The following is an 18,172-nucleotide window of genomic DNA, read 5'->3' on the forward strand; positions in this document are numbered from 1 at the left end:
AGGCATCTTTTCCAAACCCAAAATATGTCCAGCCAAAATGGCACGCGAGTAGCAAAAAGTCAAAAGCGCTAGCTGAAAGTGAGTGGAAAAATCTGAGCAGGATACATGGATATGGCACTTCGCAAGGTCACAGGTTGAAGGCTAAATATCCTAAAACCGCCAGCAGACAGTAGAGGAGAATGATGGCCAATTGATCACTCCAGATATTTTGACAAGGTGATTTACCGGCAAGCAAAGAGTTTCCAAAGTACGTGAAAGAAAGTTGATAGTAGGCATTCATTTAGTTCATATCATTAGAAAGATTTTGCATTTTGATAAATGTTAATGAATATGTTCTTCCTTTGAACCAAGTTATTAATAATAAATAACTCAATGAAATTGCTTTGTCGATTACATAAAACCACTATTGTGATGCTGAAAGTTTTATAACCTGTGAATTTATCTGTACGTTCCATCATCATAAATAAATATCATATGTGTTCTGTCAAATGTTGATGTGGCCTCCAATCTCTGCTTGCCACACTACATCCATGGATGCAGTTGGCCAAGGGACATGTTAAGGAAACGCTGCGAATGGTAATTGGCCTCCTCTTCACAGATGCGTTGGATCTAATAAGAATTATGTAGCTCCTATGTGATCCACATACCTCCAATGTGAGAAGACATTGTCTCCTCCAAATCTTTTCCTTCTACAGTCAGCAGCCTTGATAAAAGGTAGCTCTGAAGATGATGAGCTGGATCGCAGCGTAGCAGTGGAACCTGAAGAAAATATGGTTGTGGAAGATGATGATGAAGATATTGCATGAAGATTCTGAATCAATATACTCAAAAACATCCAATAGAGAAGTGTCACGTGTTCAGTACTACATGACCCAAATACATCGAAGTAGGGCCAGGATTTAAGCAGCAGCATGGAAGGCAAGGCAGTAGAGAGCTAAGAGTTTCTGGAATCCTAAAAAAAGACAGCCAGATTCGCTTGCATATTCAGAAGAACACACGGGAATTCTGAAGTTGAAGTCAATGACAAGCATGGAACAATTAAGCAAAGGTGTGGATGGATTCTCCTTGGATTTGCTGCTGTCATTTACTGTGTCAAATTTTCACACGTCTCGGCAAGTTGCTCCACAATTTTCTGGGCCTCCTTTACTTCTGCTGTCTTCAAATTCGGCTAAGCGACAATGTAAAAATCAAAATTCCAACAACACCATCAGATTGACGAATCTTGCAAACGTGGATTGCCATCAGAAAACATGAATACATCCCTTGGATGTTTGAGCAGGGACTAACTGTACTCTCAGATTTTCTAAAATTAGCTGATGTATTAAAAAATATTCTGGACTCTTATTATACCACCTACTCTGCCCTCGTCCTCCATCTTGTCTCCAAATCTTTTTAAATTAGGGAAAATGTATATTGTAGATTTACACTCAGTGATTATACATTTTAATGTATCCACAGATTTTATGATGACTCACCATACTTAGAAAAATGCTGTTGATATAACCCAATACGAGTTGAACACAAATTGATAAAGATGTCCCTTACACCACTAACTGATGAGTGATGGTGACAGATCAATCACGCATGATGATTGTAGAGCTATATGTGCCATAATCTGGGTCAAAACCAAGACCCCACCCTATATTTCATTAATTAACTTAAATGCACTAAACAATCAACACTTGGGGAAATAAACGAGGTGCACTACAAAAATCCCCTGCAAAAGAAGCATCAATTTCCTAACAACAATGATGCATCTCAGATACAATGGGCAGGTTCAGCCTCATTAGGTACATTTATAATGCCATTCAAAAGTGTGTGGAAAATATAAGAAGTCACGTTGCCAACATTGCAACAATAATATCTTGAAGTTGGACTGCGGCTCATTGAGTAGGAAGGTGAAAGGTTTTAGTCAAGATCTACACCTATTGAATTCATTAAAAAATAGCTGAAAGGAAAATTGCAGTCTGGCAGCACTACAGAAGAAAAATAGTGTTATTTCATTAAATGCACTGCAAATATTAACAAAGTAAGCTGTTCAATCATTCCAGAAGATAGTGACAAGAAGCAGTACATACTGTATATGTCTGTTTCATCCAGGATCTCTGATTTTATTAGTTCTTCAATTATATCTTCCAATGTGACAATACCCAGCACTTCATAGAAAGGATCGCCTATTCCCTCATTGTTGACTTTCTGTACAATTGCCAGATGAGATTTACCTGAAGATAAACAGAGAAGAGGACCCATCATAACTTCAGCAACGATAAACAACAAGCAATAAATGAGACAGATAGCTCAGTTATATAGTTCTAATAAAGTTCAGATTTGGGATTTAGGGTATCTACTGTTAATGGAATCAGTCATCAGCATCACTTCTGCTCCATCTTAATTTTAGTTTAGTTTAGTTCAAGTTTTTAGTTTAAAGATAAAGGCCCTTCAGCCCACTGAGTCTGTGCCGACCAGCGATCACCCCGTACATTAATACTATCCTACACACACTAGGGACAATTTACAATTTTTCCAAAGACAATTAACATAAACCTGTACTCTTTAGAGCGTGGGAGCAAACCGGAGTACCCGGAGAAAGCCCATGCTGGTCACGGGGAGAACATACAAACTCTTTACAGACAGCACTCATGGCCAGGATCAAACCCGTATCTCTGATGCTGTAAGGCAGCAACTCCACCGCTGTGCCACAGTGCTGCCCCCTTAATATTGTAGCTATTTCAATATCATTCTCATTCAGTAATCCTTTCTAACCTACTACCACGTTGGAGTTAAAACTTCCTTCAGTAATCATATAGAAAAGCATTAAAAAGCATTTCAACTGTGTGTAAGAAGCTCCCTTCCTTTCCACGTTTTCCCTGAAGGCACTGTCTTGGTATCTGCTGTTGCATTATTGGTGAAACTGTCAGCATTGTCACTATTCATTGTAAAACTTTCAGCACCTTCGGATACCCTGGCATGCAGTTAAACACAGAAATCCAGCAGTCTGTGTTAAGTTGCTCCTCCGTCATCTGACTTTTTCATAAAATCTTCAGACACAGTCAGCATAGAACTGTTGATGATGTGCATTTTAATTTCCCTATAGTTTTTGTGATATAACAACCACTGAAAATATTCGAGACGTTAATGGGTATCAATTATATACAATCAGATTGTTCCATTTGCCCTGAAAAAAAATCTCTGTAGTATCATACAGGATAAAATGTGAAAATTCCATGATAGGACAGTGAAGAAGATATTTTAAAGTTTGAGATAATCTAAGTTTTAGCTTTGTGTCATGATGTTATCCTCTTCTTAATTTAGATTTCTGCCAAATATTTGAGCTTTCAAAATAATCAGTACATTTTACTTAGTGGTTTGCTGGATATGAGAACTGCTCCAAATTAATTGTCATTCAGTCGGCTTGATGACACTACAGTTGCTGAATTCCATAGCTGCCCAACAGAAGGCACCAAATTACAATTTATCTCTGAAAACAAAAATCCACTGCACAGACCTCACATTAAGGTCAGAATTTCTTTCAAACAACAAGATACTGTATAAGCAATGCTGAAGGAGATTTATTTGTACTGCATTGCAAATTCTGTTTAAGTATACATTTCCTGTCCAGAGGTGAGCAATATTTTTGATGTAAACATTTTGAATGGAAAGTACTAATATAAATATTTATTTCATGAAAGTTAGTATAGAAATACAAAAACCCTATATTTGCATGCAATGCTATGCTTCCGGGGCTCCCTATATTGACCAGTGCACAGTGGCATTGCAAATACGGTCTACCTTCATTATTACAAACCTCTTTATAACAGATTCTGGTTATAGTGGACAAAATCTGTTGTAACCGAGGTGTCTGTTCGCATTGGGAATAAAGAAGCAAGAGTTACCGCTAAGTGCATTTTCATTAAAGTTCAGTGTAGATTCTACATTGTGTCTTGTTTAGTGTATGTTTATTGGCTGTTTTTCCAAAACTGTACATATTTACTCCTCTTAGTTATAGCGAACAATCAGCAATAACTTTCACCATTGCCCTCCCCTAACAAGGTTTATCTGTATTGCAGCTGCCTCCCTGCTCCAGAGACCCAAGTTCAACCCTAATCTCCAGTTTGTGTGTGAAGTTTGCAGTCTCTCCGAGACCACATGTCTCACCTCACCATTCCCACCACCTCTCCCCAAATGCTCTTGGCTTCCTCCCACATCATAATGACATGTAGCTGATATTGGCTGTTGTACCTTACCCCTGGTGTAGGTGGTGTTCGAGAATCAGGGGCTGTAAGTGGACATGTGTAAGAGGACGTGGAAATAGTTGGGAGATTGGATAACTCTAGGAGCTGGCACATTCAAATGGCCTTCTATGTCATATGGTAATATAATAATAATAATAATAAATTTTATTTATGGGCGCCTTTCAAGAGTCTCAAGGACACCTTACAAAAATTTAGCAAGTAGAGGAAAAACATGTAAGCGGAATGAAATAAATAGTAGAGACATGACTAGTACACAAATTAAAGACAGAATTCAATTCAAAACACAATATGAGGCAATTCAAGCACAGATGAAAAGGGAGGGGGACGTGGGGCTAAGGATAGGCAGAGGTCAAGAGATGGGTCTTGAGGCGGGACTGGAAGATGGTGAGGGACACGGAATTGCGGATCGGTTGGGGGAGGGAGTTCCAGAGCCTGGGAGCTGCCCTGGAGAAGGCTCTGTCCCCAAAACTGCGGAGGTTGGATTTGTGGATGGAGAGGAGACCGGCTGATGTGGATCTGAGGGACCGTGAGGGTTGGTAGGGGGAGAGGAGGTCAGTGAGATATGGGGGGGGGGGGGGGGGGGGGCAGATGGTGGAGGGCTTTGTAGGTGAGGACCAGGATTTTGTAGGTGATCCGGTGGGAGATGGGAAGCCAGTGAAGTTGTTTGAGGACTGGAGTGATGTGATGCCAGGATTTGGTGTGGGTGATGAGTCGGGCGGCTGCGTTCTGGACCAGTTGGAGTCGGTTGATGTAGGTGGAGCTGATGCCAAGGAGAAGTGAGTTGCAGTAGTCCAGTCGGGAGGAGATGAAGGCATGGATGAGTCTTTCAGCAGCGGGAGGTGTGAGAGAGGGTCTGATTTTGGCGATGTTGCGGAGGTGAAAGAAGGAGGTTTTAATGACATGGCGGATGTGAGGCTCAAGGGAGAGGGTGGAATCAAAGATCACGCCAAGGTTGCGGGCCTGGGGAGATGGGGAGACAGTGGTGCCGTCGATGGTGAGAGTGGGGTTATTGATTTTGCTGAGTGTGGATTTGGAGCCTATGAGGAGAAATTCTCATAGGTATGGTATGAAGTAGCTTAGCCCTGTTCAACCAATTTTACAATCTCTTTTTAAACAACATCCCTATCCTGTAGGTCAACATTGTGCTGTTTTGCAGAGTTTCTTTGCAAATAATAAAGGTTTACTTTTTATCCAGTTTCTCTTTATAGTTCCTTCCTGCCCATTGTATTGAATTGAAATACATATCAAATTGAAACATTTGGGCAGGTACATGGATAGGATACATATAGATTAACTATATTAGCCTACCTTTACTATATCTATCACCACGCATATTATGCCTGCTGCACATTCCATTATGTAGTCCAGTCCGGATCTTCATCCCTATCCCGGACTACTGATAACGGTACTTCACCATCTCGCGGTCAGACTTGGTGCTGACTACGGAGACGATAGCATGTAATGTTTCCTCAGCTTGTGTTACAATAAAGGACTATGAATTGTTACTCCTGTGTATGGGTCTAATTACACAACGATACAATTAGAGGAATATGGGCCAAATGCAGCAGGTCCATCTTGGTCCCCTAATTTGAGGAAGGACATTCTTGCTATTGTGGGAGTGTAGCGTAGGTTTACAAGGTTAATTCCCGGGATGGTGGGACTGTCATATGCTGAGAGAACGGAGCGGCTGGGCTCGTACACTCTGGAGTTTAGAAGGATCAGAGGGTATCTTATTGAAACATATAAGATTGTTAAGGGTTTGGACATGCTAGAGGCAGGAAACATGTTGCCGATGTTGGGGGAGTCCAGGACCAGGGGCCACCGTTTAAGAATAAGGGGTAAGCCATTTAGAACAGAGATGAAGAAACACTTTATCATACAGAGAGTTGTGAGTCTGTGGAATTCCCTGCCTCAGAGGGCGGTGGAGGCCAGTTCTCTGAATACTTTCAAGAGAGAGCTAGACACGACTCTTAAAGATGGCGGAGTCAAGGGATATGGGGAGAAGGCAGTAACGGGGTACTGATTGGGGATGATCAGTCATGATCACATTGAATGGCGGTGTTGGCTCGAAGGGCCGAATGGCCTACTCCTGCACCTATTGTCTATTGTCTGTTCCCTTTTTCCAAACTTGAGAACATTCAGATAATCATCTGCCTTCCTGTTCTTGCCACCAAAGTGGATAATCACCTCACATTTATCCAAATTAAACTACATCTGCCATGCCATTGCCCACTCACCCAACCTGTCCAAGTCACCCTGCATCCTTGTAGCATCCTCCTCACAGTTCAAACTACCCACCCAGCTTTGTGTCATCTGCAAATTTGCTAATGTTACTTTTAATCCCTTCATCTAAACCATTAATAAATATTGTAAATAGCTCCGGTCCCAGCACCGAGCCTTGCGGTACCCCACTAGTCACTGCCTGCCATTCTGAAAGGGACCCGTTAATCCCTACTCTTTGTTTCCTGTCTGACAACCAATTTTCTATCCATGTCAGCACCCTACCCCAAATACCATGTGCTCTAATTTTGCCCATTTATCTCTGATGTGGGACCTTATCAAAGGCTTTTAGAAAGTCCAGGTACACTACATCCACTGGCTCTCCCTTGTCTATCTTTCTGGTTACATTCTCCAAAAAATTCCTGACCTGTTCCTCCAGCAGCTCTCCGTTTTTTGCACTTTCTCTCTCCCTCCCATCTTTCCGCTGTTGGCTAGTAAACTGACCATGACAAGGAAATATAATTTAGCTATGTTACTCAATTTCTTACTTTAAGTTGGAGTTGGTTTATTTTCTTCTCTTCGATTTTCCACCACTTGTCTCATACATTTACTCAGTTGGTCCTCTCAGCACCTTACCCATTTAATATTGTTTATTTAACTAACGTAAATTGCCTATTGCATAGAATTCCTTATGTCATTTGATATTCTGCTTTCAGTTTAAGTAAAGCTGGATGCATCTTTTCCATTTATTCAAAATGTATTAAAAAAGTTGTTAATTTTTCCTTCTTCAAGCGTTATTCAGACCATTCCTCAATAACAATATCAACTGTACTGCCTAAAAAAAGTGCTGGAGTAACTCAGAGGGTAAAGCAACATTTCAGGTCAGGACCCTTCTTCAGACTATTCTACTGTTTGTTTCATAAATTTTCCGTTTCTAAAATTGCTTATCCCCATTTGGATGCATTTTTGGATCGTTGTTACTCTCTAATAAATATTGTTACTTTTTAATAAATATTTCCTCCAAAATCACTTCTCGTGCTTGTGAACCCCATCTTTCTTCAGTTATTCCACTTTATTCAACACTCTGATTTGGGTTTGAACTGTTGAGTTTAATCCAGGGAAATTCTACAACAGCACGGGTTGGTTACCAGAAGATACAGATCGCGGCCTTGTCGGCTTCGGAAGCCGCGGCCTCCAGTACGGAGGCGGCCGTTCCAGGGTTCCCAGGCTGCAGTGAGGATTCTCCCGACACCGGAGCAACATCACCCGGCGAGAACGGCCAGGAACATCGGGCCTCCATAGAGGCAACTGTGGAGGCCTCAATAGGCCCGACTATGGGTGAACTGGGGTTGGGGGCTGGACTTTGTGCCTTCCCTCATGGTGGGACCCATTGTGGGGGGATGTTCTTTGTTTTTAAGACTCTCATTGGTGTTATGTCTGTATTCTTTTTTTGTGTGCTGCAAAATGGCAAAAAGCATTTCACTTCACTACACCTCGGTGTATGTGAATGTGACTAATAAAAAAAAAAACCTTTGATATTATAATTGATAAAAGAAACTGAGGCAACATAAAGAAAATATTTTCAAACCTAACAAGTTGCTGCAATCTGAAATGCATCATCTTAAAGGGTGGGGGAATGGATTCAATGGTAGCTTTCAGAGGAGAGAATCAAATAAGTAGATTACAAAAACAGGCCATTTGATGAACTCAGGTTAGGTAATGCTCATGCTCTTAAAAAAAACACATTTCAGGCAAGAGAATTGTAGATGCAGCCCAGACCATCACAAAAAACAACCCCCCTTCAAAAGACTCCATACACAACACGCTGATTCGGCGAGGCCACGAGCTTAATCAAAGACGAGTCTCACCCCGGTCACTCCCTCTTCTCCCCTCTCCCATCAGGCAAAAGGTACAAAAGTGTGAAAACAAATACCTCCAGATTCAGAGATGGGGTTTTTTCCCAGCTGTTATCAGGCAACTGAACCATCCTACCAACAACTGGCGAGCAGTCCTGAGTTACCATCTACCTCATTGAAGACAGTCAGACTATCTTTAATTGGACTTTAAAGGACTTTATCTTGCACTAATCGTTATTCACTTTATCATGTATCTGTACACTGTGGACAGTTTGATTGGAACCATGTAAGGTATTTCCACTGATTGGTTAGCACGCAATAAAAAGCTTTTCACTGTACCTCAGTACATGTGACAATAAATTAAACTAAACTTCCAAAAATAAAGAATTGTTGCAGGAATTTTAATGTTTGTTGCATTGCAAGGACATAAGAACTAGGACAAGAGAGCAATGGAAAATTAAATCCTCACGAGGAGAGTTTGATAGATTAAGCAAACTGTATGAAAGGCTGAAGTATTTATCACCGAGTTAAATACCTGCTACGGTTAACATCAACAGAAACAGATTGAAAAAGGTATCAGATAAGTTGATACTTATCTGATGAGGCCTAGCAATATCAGCAAGTAATGAGTCTCTGATGCTGGACGGCAGCAACTTTACTGCTGCGCCACTGTGCCACCTTACATCAGCAAGCCACAGATTTTAATCAAAAGAACATCCCTAGTGCCTTACCATTATCTATATTAAGAATACGCCCACCACACAGAAAACAACAAATTTTAGATTGTAGGTTTTAATTCAAAAGCGATGACCAATTATTATGAATGGAATAAACCTGTCGACTGAAAATACTGTCTGAAACAAGGAATTTGTTAAAGATGCAACAGAAAGGCCTCTGGGATCTTACCAGCCTCAAATAACATGGGGTAGGAGGAAAGGGGGCTTCTAAATAGCATCCGAACAGAAAATAAAGCAATGTGACCACTTATGCATAAAGTGCAAATCAAACATTTCTCTGCCACTGAATGTGTTACCTGAGACCAAAGGATCATTTCATCGTATTCAATTCTTGATACTTCACATCATTGAAATGAAGTTGAAATGGATACATAGTAACTTGCAAACCTCAACATCATTCATAGATATTTTTTTTTATCCATGCCGAAGAAGCAGAAACAATCTTTAAAAGCGTCAAATGAAATAGGTTTAATTAAATTGAACATTTGCAGAACTCAGAGAGGACTCAAAGTTGACAGATGTGAACCGCACAGCTGTACAGTCATCACCAGAGGAATAGTCACCTCGTAAAAGTTTTGTTTTATGCATTGCATCAAAGTGGATATTGCTTGGACAGCTACTGAAAACTGTTCATTCAAGTAGTTATAATTCAGACCCTCTCTGAAGAATTAAAGCTTGCAATCCGAAATTTGACCTGAACAGAATAGCATCTGCAAGGCTAACATAGGTTTGTATGGGCTAACCAATCAGATCCTGCTGATCATTATGAATGGGATTGTTAAAACACTTGAGGAAAATGTATTAACTGCAGATGCTGGTTTATACCAAAGATAGACACAAAATGCTGGAGTAACTCAGCAGGTCAGGCAGCATCCCTGGAGACCATGGGTAAGTGACATTTCGGGTCACAACCCTTCTTCATACTCACCGTTCTGACCCAAAACTCTACCTACCAGTGGTCTCCAGCGATTCTGCCTGACCCGCCGAATTATTCGTGCATTTTGTGTCTATCTTCGATGTAAATGCATGTTTATTTAAGGAAAAACTTTTACAAAGACTCAAACAAGAAATTAATCTCACTCAGTTCATCGACCATTTCAAAACTTCTAAATCTTGCAACGAGCAGTATTTTCCAGAATTTATTTTCATTCTTTCCTTGATGATCTGTTATGTGATGAACCACAAAGAAGCTTCTTCTGTTTCCTCTTCTCTTATAGCAACCCAATTCCCAAGGGAAACGTTGCGCTTTCATACAACATCTGCAACTTGGTTCAATACACCAGAGGAAATCAGTCCTTACTATTAAATATGGCACAGAGTATTAATCATTATCACTCAAGGTGCAACAGTGCAATCTTTTGATAAGATAACTTAAAAGTTTGATGAAAGGATTGCAGTAGATATTATTAATTTCAAGTAATGAACAGTAATGATCCACAAAGGATAGTTCTGGGATCACTGCCTTTTTGATAGATGAAAAGATACAAGTGTGCCGGTTGAAATCACAACATTTTCAGTTGATACTAAATTTTGGGGCACAAGGAGAATAGTTAATTTTAAAAAAATTGTTTTCAAAGAAATAGTTAAATAAAAATGTAAATAAAAGAGAATAGTAAGAGCCCACTGAATGCAAAATAAACAAAAAAACGGTTCACAGAAAGAACAAGGAAAGACAATGTAAATTAAATGACAGAGTTGTAAAGGTATCACAGAAACAAAATTATATAGTTGTACATATTGTTATACAAGTTGTATAGAGTTGTACAAGGATACTTTAAGTACATAGTTAGGAGGCCCATGCAGCCCATGACTACATACATCTTTAATCTGACTTTACTGGGCTTTTATCTTGCACTGAAAGTTATTCCCTTTATCCTGTATCTGTACACGTTGCACGGCTCAATTGTAATCTTGTATAGTCGTTCCTCTGACTGGATAGTACGTGACAAAAAAGCTTTTCTTGTACTCGGTAAACGTGATGATAAATTAAACTATACTAAACTAAATAGAAGCACAGAGTAAAGAGCGGGATGACCACTTTGAACTTCGTTAAAGCAATAGACAATAGATGCAGGAGTAGGCCATTCGGCCCTTCGAACCAGCACCGCCATTCAATGTGATCATGGCTGATCATCCCCAATCAGTACTCTGTTCCTGCCTTCTCCCCATATCCCCTGACTCCGCTATCTTTAAGAGCCCTATCTAGCTCTCTCTTGAAAGGATCCAGAGAACCAGCCTCCACCAGGAGGCAGATAATTCCACAGACTCACAACTCTTTGTGAGAAAAAGTGTTTCCTCGTCTCCGTTCTAAATGGCTTATTCCTTATTCTTAAACGGTGGCCCCTGGTTCTGGACTCCCCCAACATCAGGAACATGTTTCCTGCCTCTAGCGTGTCCAAACCCTTAACAATCTTATGTGTTTCAATAAGATTCCTTCTCATCCTTCTAAACTCCAGAGTGTACAAGCCCAGCCTCTCCATTCTCCGCAGCATATGACAGTCCCGCCATCCCAGGAATTAACCTTGTAAACCTACGCTGCACTCCCTCAATAGCAAGAATGTCCTTCCTCAAATTAGGGGACCAAAACTCTAGCCAAAAGTAACTGGTACTTGGAATGCACTGCCAGGGGTGATGGAGGAGTCAGATATGATTGGGGCATTTAAGAGGCTTTTAGATGGATATATAGGGAATGGAGGGATATGGATCTTGTGCAGGCAGAGAATAGTTTAACTTGGATCATGTCCGGAACAGACACGGACTAAAGGGCTTGTTTCTGGCCTGTACTTTTCTGAACTCGGGTACATACCTTAAATGTGTTGTTGGGTAGGTGGTTAAACCAGATATGAAAGCAATATTTCAGAGGCACTTTGACAGTTAATTGAACAGGCAGGGAATAGAGGGATAGGGACCATGTGCAAGCAGATATAATTAGTTTGCATTGGCATCATGCTACTGTTTTTTGTTCTAACATATAGATCTTGTTTGATCAATATAATTTTATGACTGAAATGTAAGTGGCATTTAAAAGGTTCTGTTTTTGAATGCCATAAATAACATTCCTCAAAATCAGCAGACAGGTTAGATGAAATTAGGCTGCTAATCGGTGGTCGATTTTTTAGTAGCAACCATTCTGAACAGGAACAGTACAGGATGGAGTTCCGGTCATTCAAGATTTTGCCTCTGTCACGAACAGTAAGCAATTCAATGGTCATAACTATCAAGGCTTGCAGCGTTCAACCATTCTGTCTTTATGGTGTGCCTCAGCGATTAGTGCTGGGCCCTTTGCTATTCGTAGTTTATATTAATGTTTTAGAATTTGCAAGGCATGATTAGTAAGTTTACAGATGATGCTAAAGTGGGTAGTAACGTAGACAGAGAAGAGGGTTATCAAAAATTACAGCATGATCTTGATCAGCTGGGCAAGTGGGCTCAAGAATGACTAATGAAGTTCAATGCAGATAAGTGTGCAATGTTGTATTTTAGGAAGAAAACCAGGGCAGAACCTTCACAGTGAATGGCAGGGCCCTGGAAATGTTGTAGCGCAAAGGGATACAATTGCAGTTCCCTGAAAGTGGTGTCACAGGTAGATAAGGTAGTCAACGAGGTTATTGATACATTAGCTTTCATCCATCAGGGTTTTGAGTAACCATATAACAATTACAGCACGAAAACAGGCCATCTCGACCCTTCTAGTCCGTGCCGAACACTTACTCTCACCTAGTCCCACCTACCCGCACTCAGACCATAACTCTCCATTCCTTTCCCTTCCATATACCTGTCCAATTTATTTTTAAATGATAAAATCGAACCTGCCTCCACCACTTCCACTGGAAGCTCATTCCACACAGCTACCACTCTCTGAGTAAAGAAGTTCCCCCTCATGTTACCCCTAAATTTTTGTCCCTTAATTCTCAAATCATGTCCTCTTGTTTGAATCTTCTCTACTCTCAATGGAAAAAGCTTATCCACGTCAACTCTGTCTATCCCTCTCATAATTTTAAAGACCTCTATCAAGTCCCCCCTTAACCTTCTGCACTCCAAAGATTATAACTTGTTCAATCTTTCTCTGTAACTTAGGTGCTGAAACCCAGGCAACATTCTAGTAAATCACCTCTGAATATAGTAGCTGGGATGTTCTGTTTCAGATATACAAGACGTTGGCGAGGCCACATTTGGAGTACAGTAAACCGTTGTTTTCAAACATCTCTGTATTACAAATTTTGATTATAGGAGAGACCTACCGAACTGCATAACCAGGCCGGACTGCCAACGCTTCCTCAGCCGCGCCTGTCAACGCCAGTTTCCACCACATAGTTTCTGTGCCACGCCAGCCACCACCACCACCATTGCCTGTATTGCTGTATTGAGACCTTGCAGCTTTGTGGCTTAGAGCAGGTAAGGCTTTGCTTTAATGTTTCAGCTGAAAAAAGGCACCTCTGTCAGTGCAGTTCTCAGCTTATATTTTATTTTTGGGTCTCTACACATGAAATGTCACATTATACTCAGTTACAGCGGACAATTGTCAATAATGGACACCATTCCCCGCTCTATGGTGCGTAAAAGCGAGGGTTTACTGTATTGTGTTCAGTTTTGCACACTGCACTATAGGAAGGATGTAATTAAGCTGGAAAGAGAGCAGTGAAGATTTATGAGGACATTGCTACGACTTGAGGGCCAGAGCAATAAGGATAGATTGGGCAAACTAGGACTGTATTCCTTGCAATACAGGAGTCTAAGGGGTGATCATACAGACGTGGCTAAATCATGAGGGGAATTGACAGGGTGAATGCACAGAGACTTTTACCCACAGTAGGGGAATCAAGAACCAGAGGACAAAGGTTTAAGGTGAGAGGAGAAAGATTTAATAGGAACCCAAGGGACAACTTTTTCACTCGGAGGATGGTGGGTATATGGAGCGAGCTGCCAGAGGAGGTAGTTGAGGCAGGTACAATAACAGCAATTAAGAGACACTTGGACAAGCACATGGATAGGAAAGGTTTAGAGGGGTAATGACTAATTGCTAGTTTAGATGGGGCATCCTAATTGGCATGGACGAGTTGGGCTTTAAGGGCCTGTTTCCGTGCTGTATGACTATGACTTTCTTCCTATTCCTCAATAGTTAAATATTTACCATACTGCAGTAGGTCTTACTTCTATCCAGTTACATTCTAACTTTGTTATAGAGTAAGAGCACGTAAACAAGATTGTATAAAAATTCTCTCTTTGGTTATATTCCCTCTAGAAATTAGTATATTTTTTCTTGTCTGTTTTTACTTGTTTAAGGAATAGGATCTCTACTGTCCACTGTACCTGCTCCTCAGCTGAGTGGCTCTTTATTTGGACAGCTATTAAGATTCAACCACACTGCAGTGGATCTGGGGGTCATGTACAGGCCATATTCATGATAATCTCTCATCCTGAACAATATCAGCCAACCAGATTCTACACCACATCCCCCACCACAGCTTTATTTAATTACTTGAATTTAAATTCCTCAACTTCATACTGGATTGAAACTCATGTTTCACTTTGGGGAGCACCAGTGCCTTACTGCGCCAGAGACCCAGGTTCGATGCAGACCACGGGTGCTATCTGTACAGAGTTTGCACGTTCTCCCTATGACCGTGTGGGTTTTCACTGGGTGCTCCAATTTCCTCCCAAACTCCAAAGACGTAAAAATGGTAAATTGCCCCTAGTGCATAGGATAGCATTAGTGTGAGGTGTGATAGCAGTTTATCGCTGACTTGGTGGGCTGAAGGGGTTGTTTCCATGCTGTATCTCGAAAGTCTAAGTTTCCAGCTCAACAATCCACAGGATTTCACTCTGGTATCTTAACCATAATTCTATGATACCCCATTTTACCTGTTACAGAATGTACATGGGTCTCACAGTACAGAGAAAAATACATTGCTTCAGCACATTTAAAAAAATCTACATGCCCTTTGAACAATCCAGGATTATTTCATCCTGTAGTTTTTGACACCCACAGGTACACGAGGATGAAAAGAAAAGCACACATGGAGGAGCTCTATGTAAGATTATTACTGTAACTGCCACATTAGAAGTTAATCAATCAGGTCTGAGGACAGAAACCTAAGCGGAAAGAAGAGAGAGATCTGAGCATGTGGATAGCTCACATACTTAATCCATTTCCTTTGCAGTTGATGGAATTAATCCAATGTTCAATCCAGTGTCTTCCTGAAAATTTCTAACTGTCCCACGCAATCTATGTGTCTGAGCTAACACAAACAATAAATGTGGCAGACCGCAGGAAAACTGGGACTTGGCACTTCATCCTCTCTCGACAGAATGAGGTGCAGTAACAAACAAGGGCGCTGACAAAATAGACTTACACTGTGTTGAAAACCTTGCCCAACAAAGTGTAAGATAGAAATACCAAGGATAACAGAAACCTCGTCTAATTTTAAACCAAAACACTGTTTCTCTAAAATTTAATGCATTTAAGGTCTAGTAAAGGTCCCATCATCTGAAGGGTTTGAAGCTCGCACAAATTATAATTTTCCTTGACTGGAGATCTTCAGTGCATTGATAGAAAACCAGTTTGGACGCAGACTCGAACCTCGAAGCCCAGAATAAGGGCAAGATGTTTTCAGAAGTTCATAAGTCATAGGAGCAGAATTAGGCCATTCAGCAAATCCAGTCTAACCCACCATTCAATCATTGCTGATCTACCTTTCTTTCTCAACCCCATTCTCCTGCCTTCTACCCATAACCTTTGACACCCTTACTAATTAAGAAGGAGGAAACTGTATTTCTCAGTCCCTACCTGCGCCTTTGCTCCGAGCCGCATCTTCGCCCCTTCCTCGCGGCCTACCAACAGGACTGGAGTGGCGTTTCCTGCCAGGACCGGCCAGTACCCCAGCTTCGGCGGCAACACAGCGCTGAAGCACCATCACGGAGTGGGTGATGCTTTACCCAGATTGCCGTGTGGTAAGCTCCGGAGTGCTGAGACTGCTGACTCCAATATCGCGGAGCTGTGGTTGCGGAGTGGCCAGCCACGGGCGGCACTTGGTTTAAACACAACGGAGCCTAGGATCGTTTGCCGAGATCGCCAGTGTTGGAGCTCCGACCAGCGCGGCCTGTGGACTTCGGGAGCTGCGGTCTCCGGGGAGGAAGCAGCCGTTCCAGACACTCCAAGCCGCTGAGCATGTTCGCCTGACGGCGGGGCTCCATCATCCGGGCGAGTGGGCCTGAAACATCGGGCCGCCGTTGCGGCGACTGCGGAGGCTTCAATAGGCCCGACCATGGGTGAACAAGAGGAAGAGGTCTGGACCTTGTTGCCTTCACTCACAGTGGGAACCATTGTGGGGGGATGTTTTTATGTTCAATGCTAAATTCTTTAATGTTGTGTTTTATTTTTATTGGTGTGCAGCAAATGGCAACTCAAATTTCACTACACCAACTGGTGTACATGACAATATATGTACTTTGCCCTTTGTCCTTTGTAATTACGAACCTGTCAATCTCAGCTTTAAAAATACCCAAAGACACGGCCATGGCAACTATCCATTTTCTCCAGAGATGCTGCCTGACCTGCTGAGTTACTCCAGCAGGTTGTGTCTATCTATGTTATGCACCTCATCGCATTCACTAACTGGCTTCATATTTGAAGAATGGTCACACATGCCAGTTATCGTACTGGCATAGAAAATACAATAACAAATCTATTAAAACACTACAACGATTTTGTAAACATTCTGAATTTTTTTTTTTTTTATAGCATTCATTCCACCAGCTGAACTACAAACTTCACATTTTAATTATGTTAATTCCACAATTTGATGCTTGGGCTGAGAAACAACATCTACATTTGCTTTATGAATCAGTAATGATTCATGAAGTCTGAAGAAGGGTTCTGACCCGAAATGTCACCCATCCTTTTTCTCCGGAGATGCTGCCTGACCCAGAGTTATTCCAGCACTTTGTGTCTATCTTCGGTATAAACCAGCATCAGCCATTCCTTCCTACACATGATTCATTATAGATTAATAAAATGTCAAAGTAGCAAACATTGCAAGTTAACCATCCCCACTGCTATAATCACAACAACAGCAAAACATAGTTTAGAATTTTCCATAGCAACAGATCTGTTTTTGGATTACTGTCAAATAAGTTGTTTTAACCTAAATTTAGGAATGTGAAAGATTAATCTAATGTTTGTCTATTTTTATTTTTGCTATTTTTTTTAAATAGATATTATTATTCAGAATCCTCCATGGTATGGGAATGTTGAATGAACATAAAATGACTGAAATATTCAGTCTGAAGAAGGCTCCTGACCCGAAACATTGCCTATTCATGTTCCCTAAGATGCTGCGTGACCCAGCACTCTGTCTTCTTCTCGCTTAAAATGACTGTTGACATCACATTTAAGTTAAAGAGAAAGCCTAGAATAATTCAATTTTTACAGCACCAAAGGAGACCCTTCTGCCCAATGAATCCATGTCAGTACCCAGACTGGGAACAATCTGGCACTTTAATTCTTTTCATATTTTTCCACAGCTTGACAAACTATTTTCCTCAAGTGCATCTCCAGTTCCCCTCTCGAAAAACCTTGATTGATTCTTCTCCAATAACCTCCCAGGCAGCGGGTGTCAAATGTTTGTACTTTTTATTAGTACATTTTCAGGACATAAGTGAGATGTAAATTTGAACAAAAATGAGTAATACAGTAAACCCTCGCTACAACGGACCTTCGAGCCAGCACCGCCATTAATTGTGATAATGGCTGATCATCCCCAATCAGTATCCCGTTCCTGCCTTCTCCCCATATCCCCTGACTCCGCTATCTTTAAATGCTGAGCAGAGCAAGGCTTAACTTCTTTCTGATCCTGACAGGCATAGTGAACAGACTCTTGGGTGAGTATTTAAAAGGTGCTGGGCTCTCGTGGAGCACCCATTGTGAGGGTGGCTGTGTTTGAGGCTGAAGTCCAGTGTTTGAGAAATAAATGGTGAGGATTTGGTTTGTGAGGCTTCGGTCTGAGCAGAGAGTCAGTTTAGTTTAGATACAGAGTGGAAACACAGCCATCTGCACACCGAGTCCTTGCGACCAGCGATCGTCATTCACTAACTATCCTGCACATTA

At 41.3% G+C, this 18,172-nt stretch overlaps 1 protein-coding gene across 2 annotated transcripts in view; it reads right to left on the minus strand.

Annotated features, from left to right (window-relative positions):
- Positions 1-18,172, minus strand: part of LOC129704133 (metal transporter CNNM4-like) — a 54,256-nt gene that overhangs the window by 31,188 nt on the left and 4,896 nt on the right. For both annotated transcript variants that reach the window (XR_008724691.1, XM_055647037.1), the window contains exon 2: positions 2,079-2,222. Coding sequence is in view for 1 of the 2 variants with exons in the window: in XM_055647037.1 (XP_055503012.1) it covers positions 2,079-2,222 (144 nt within the window). In the remaining variant the exon portion in view is untranslated. The remainder of the gene's footprint in view (positions 1-2,078; positions 2,223-18,172) is intronic.

Source organism: Leucoraja erinacea, chromosome 15 (genome assembly GCF_028641065.1).
Source record: "Leucoraja erinacea ecotype New England chromosome 15, Leri_hhj_1, whole genome shotgun sequence".
Classification (NCBI taxonomy): Eukaryota; Metazoa; Chordata; class Chondrichthyes; order Rajiformes; family Rajidae; genus Leucoraja; species Leucoraja erinaceus.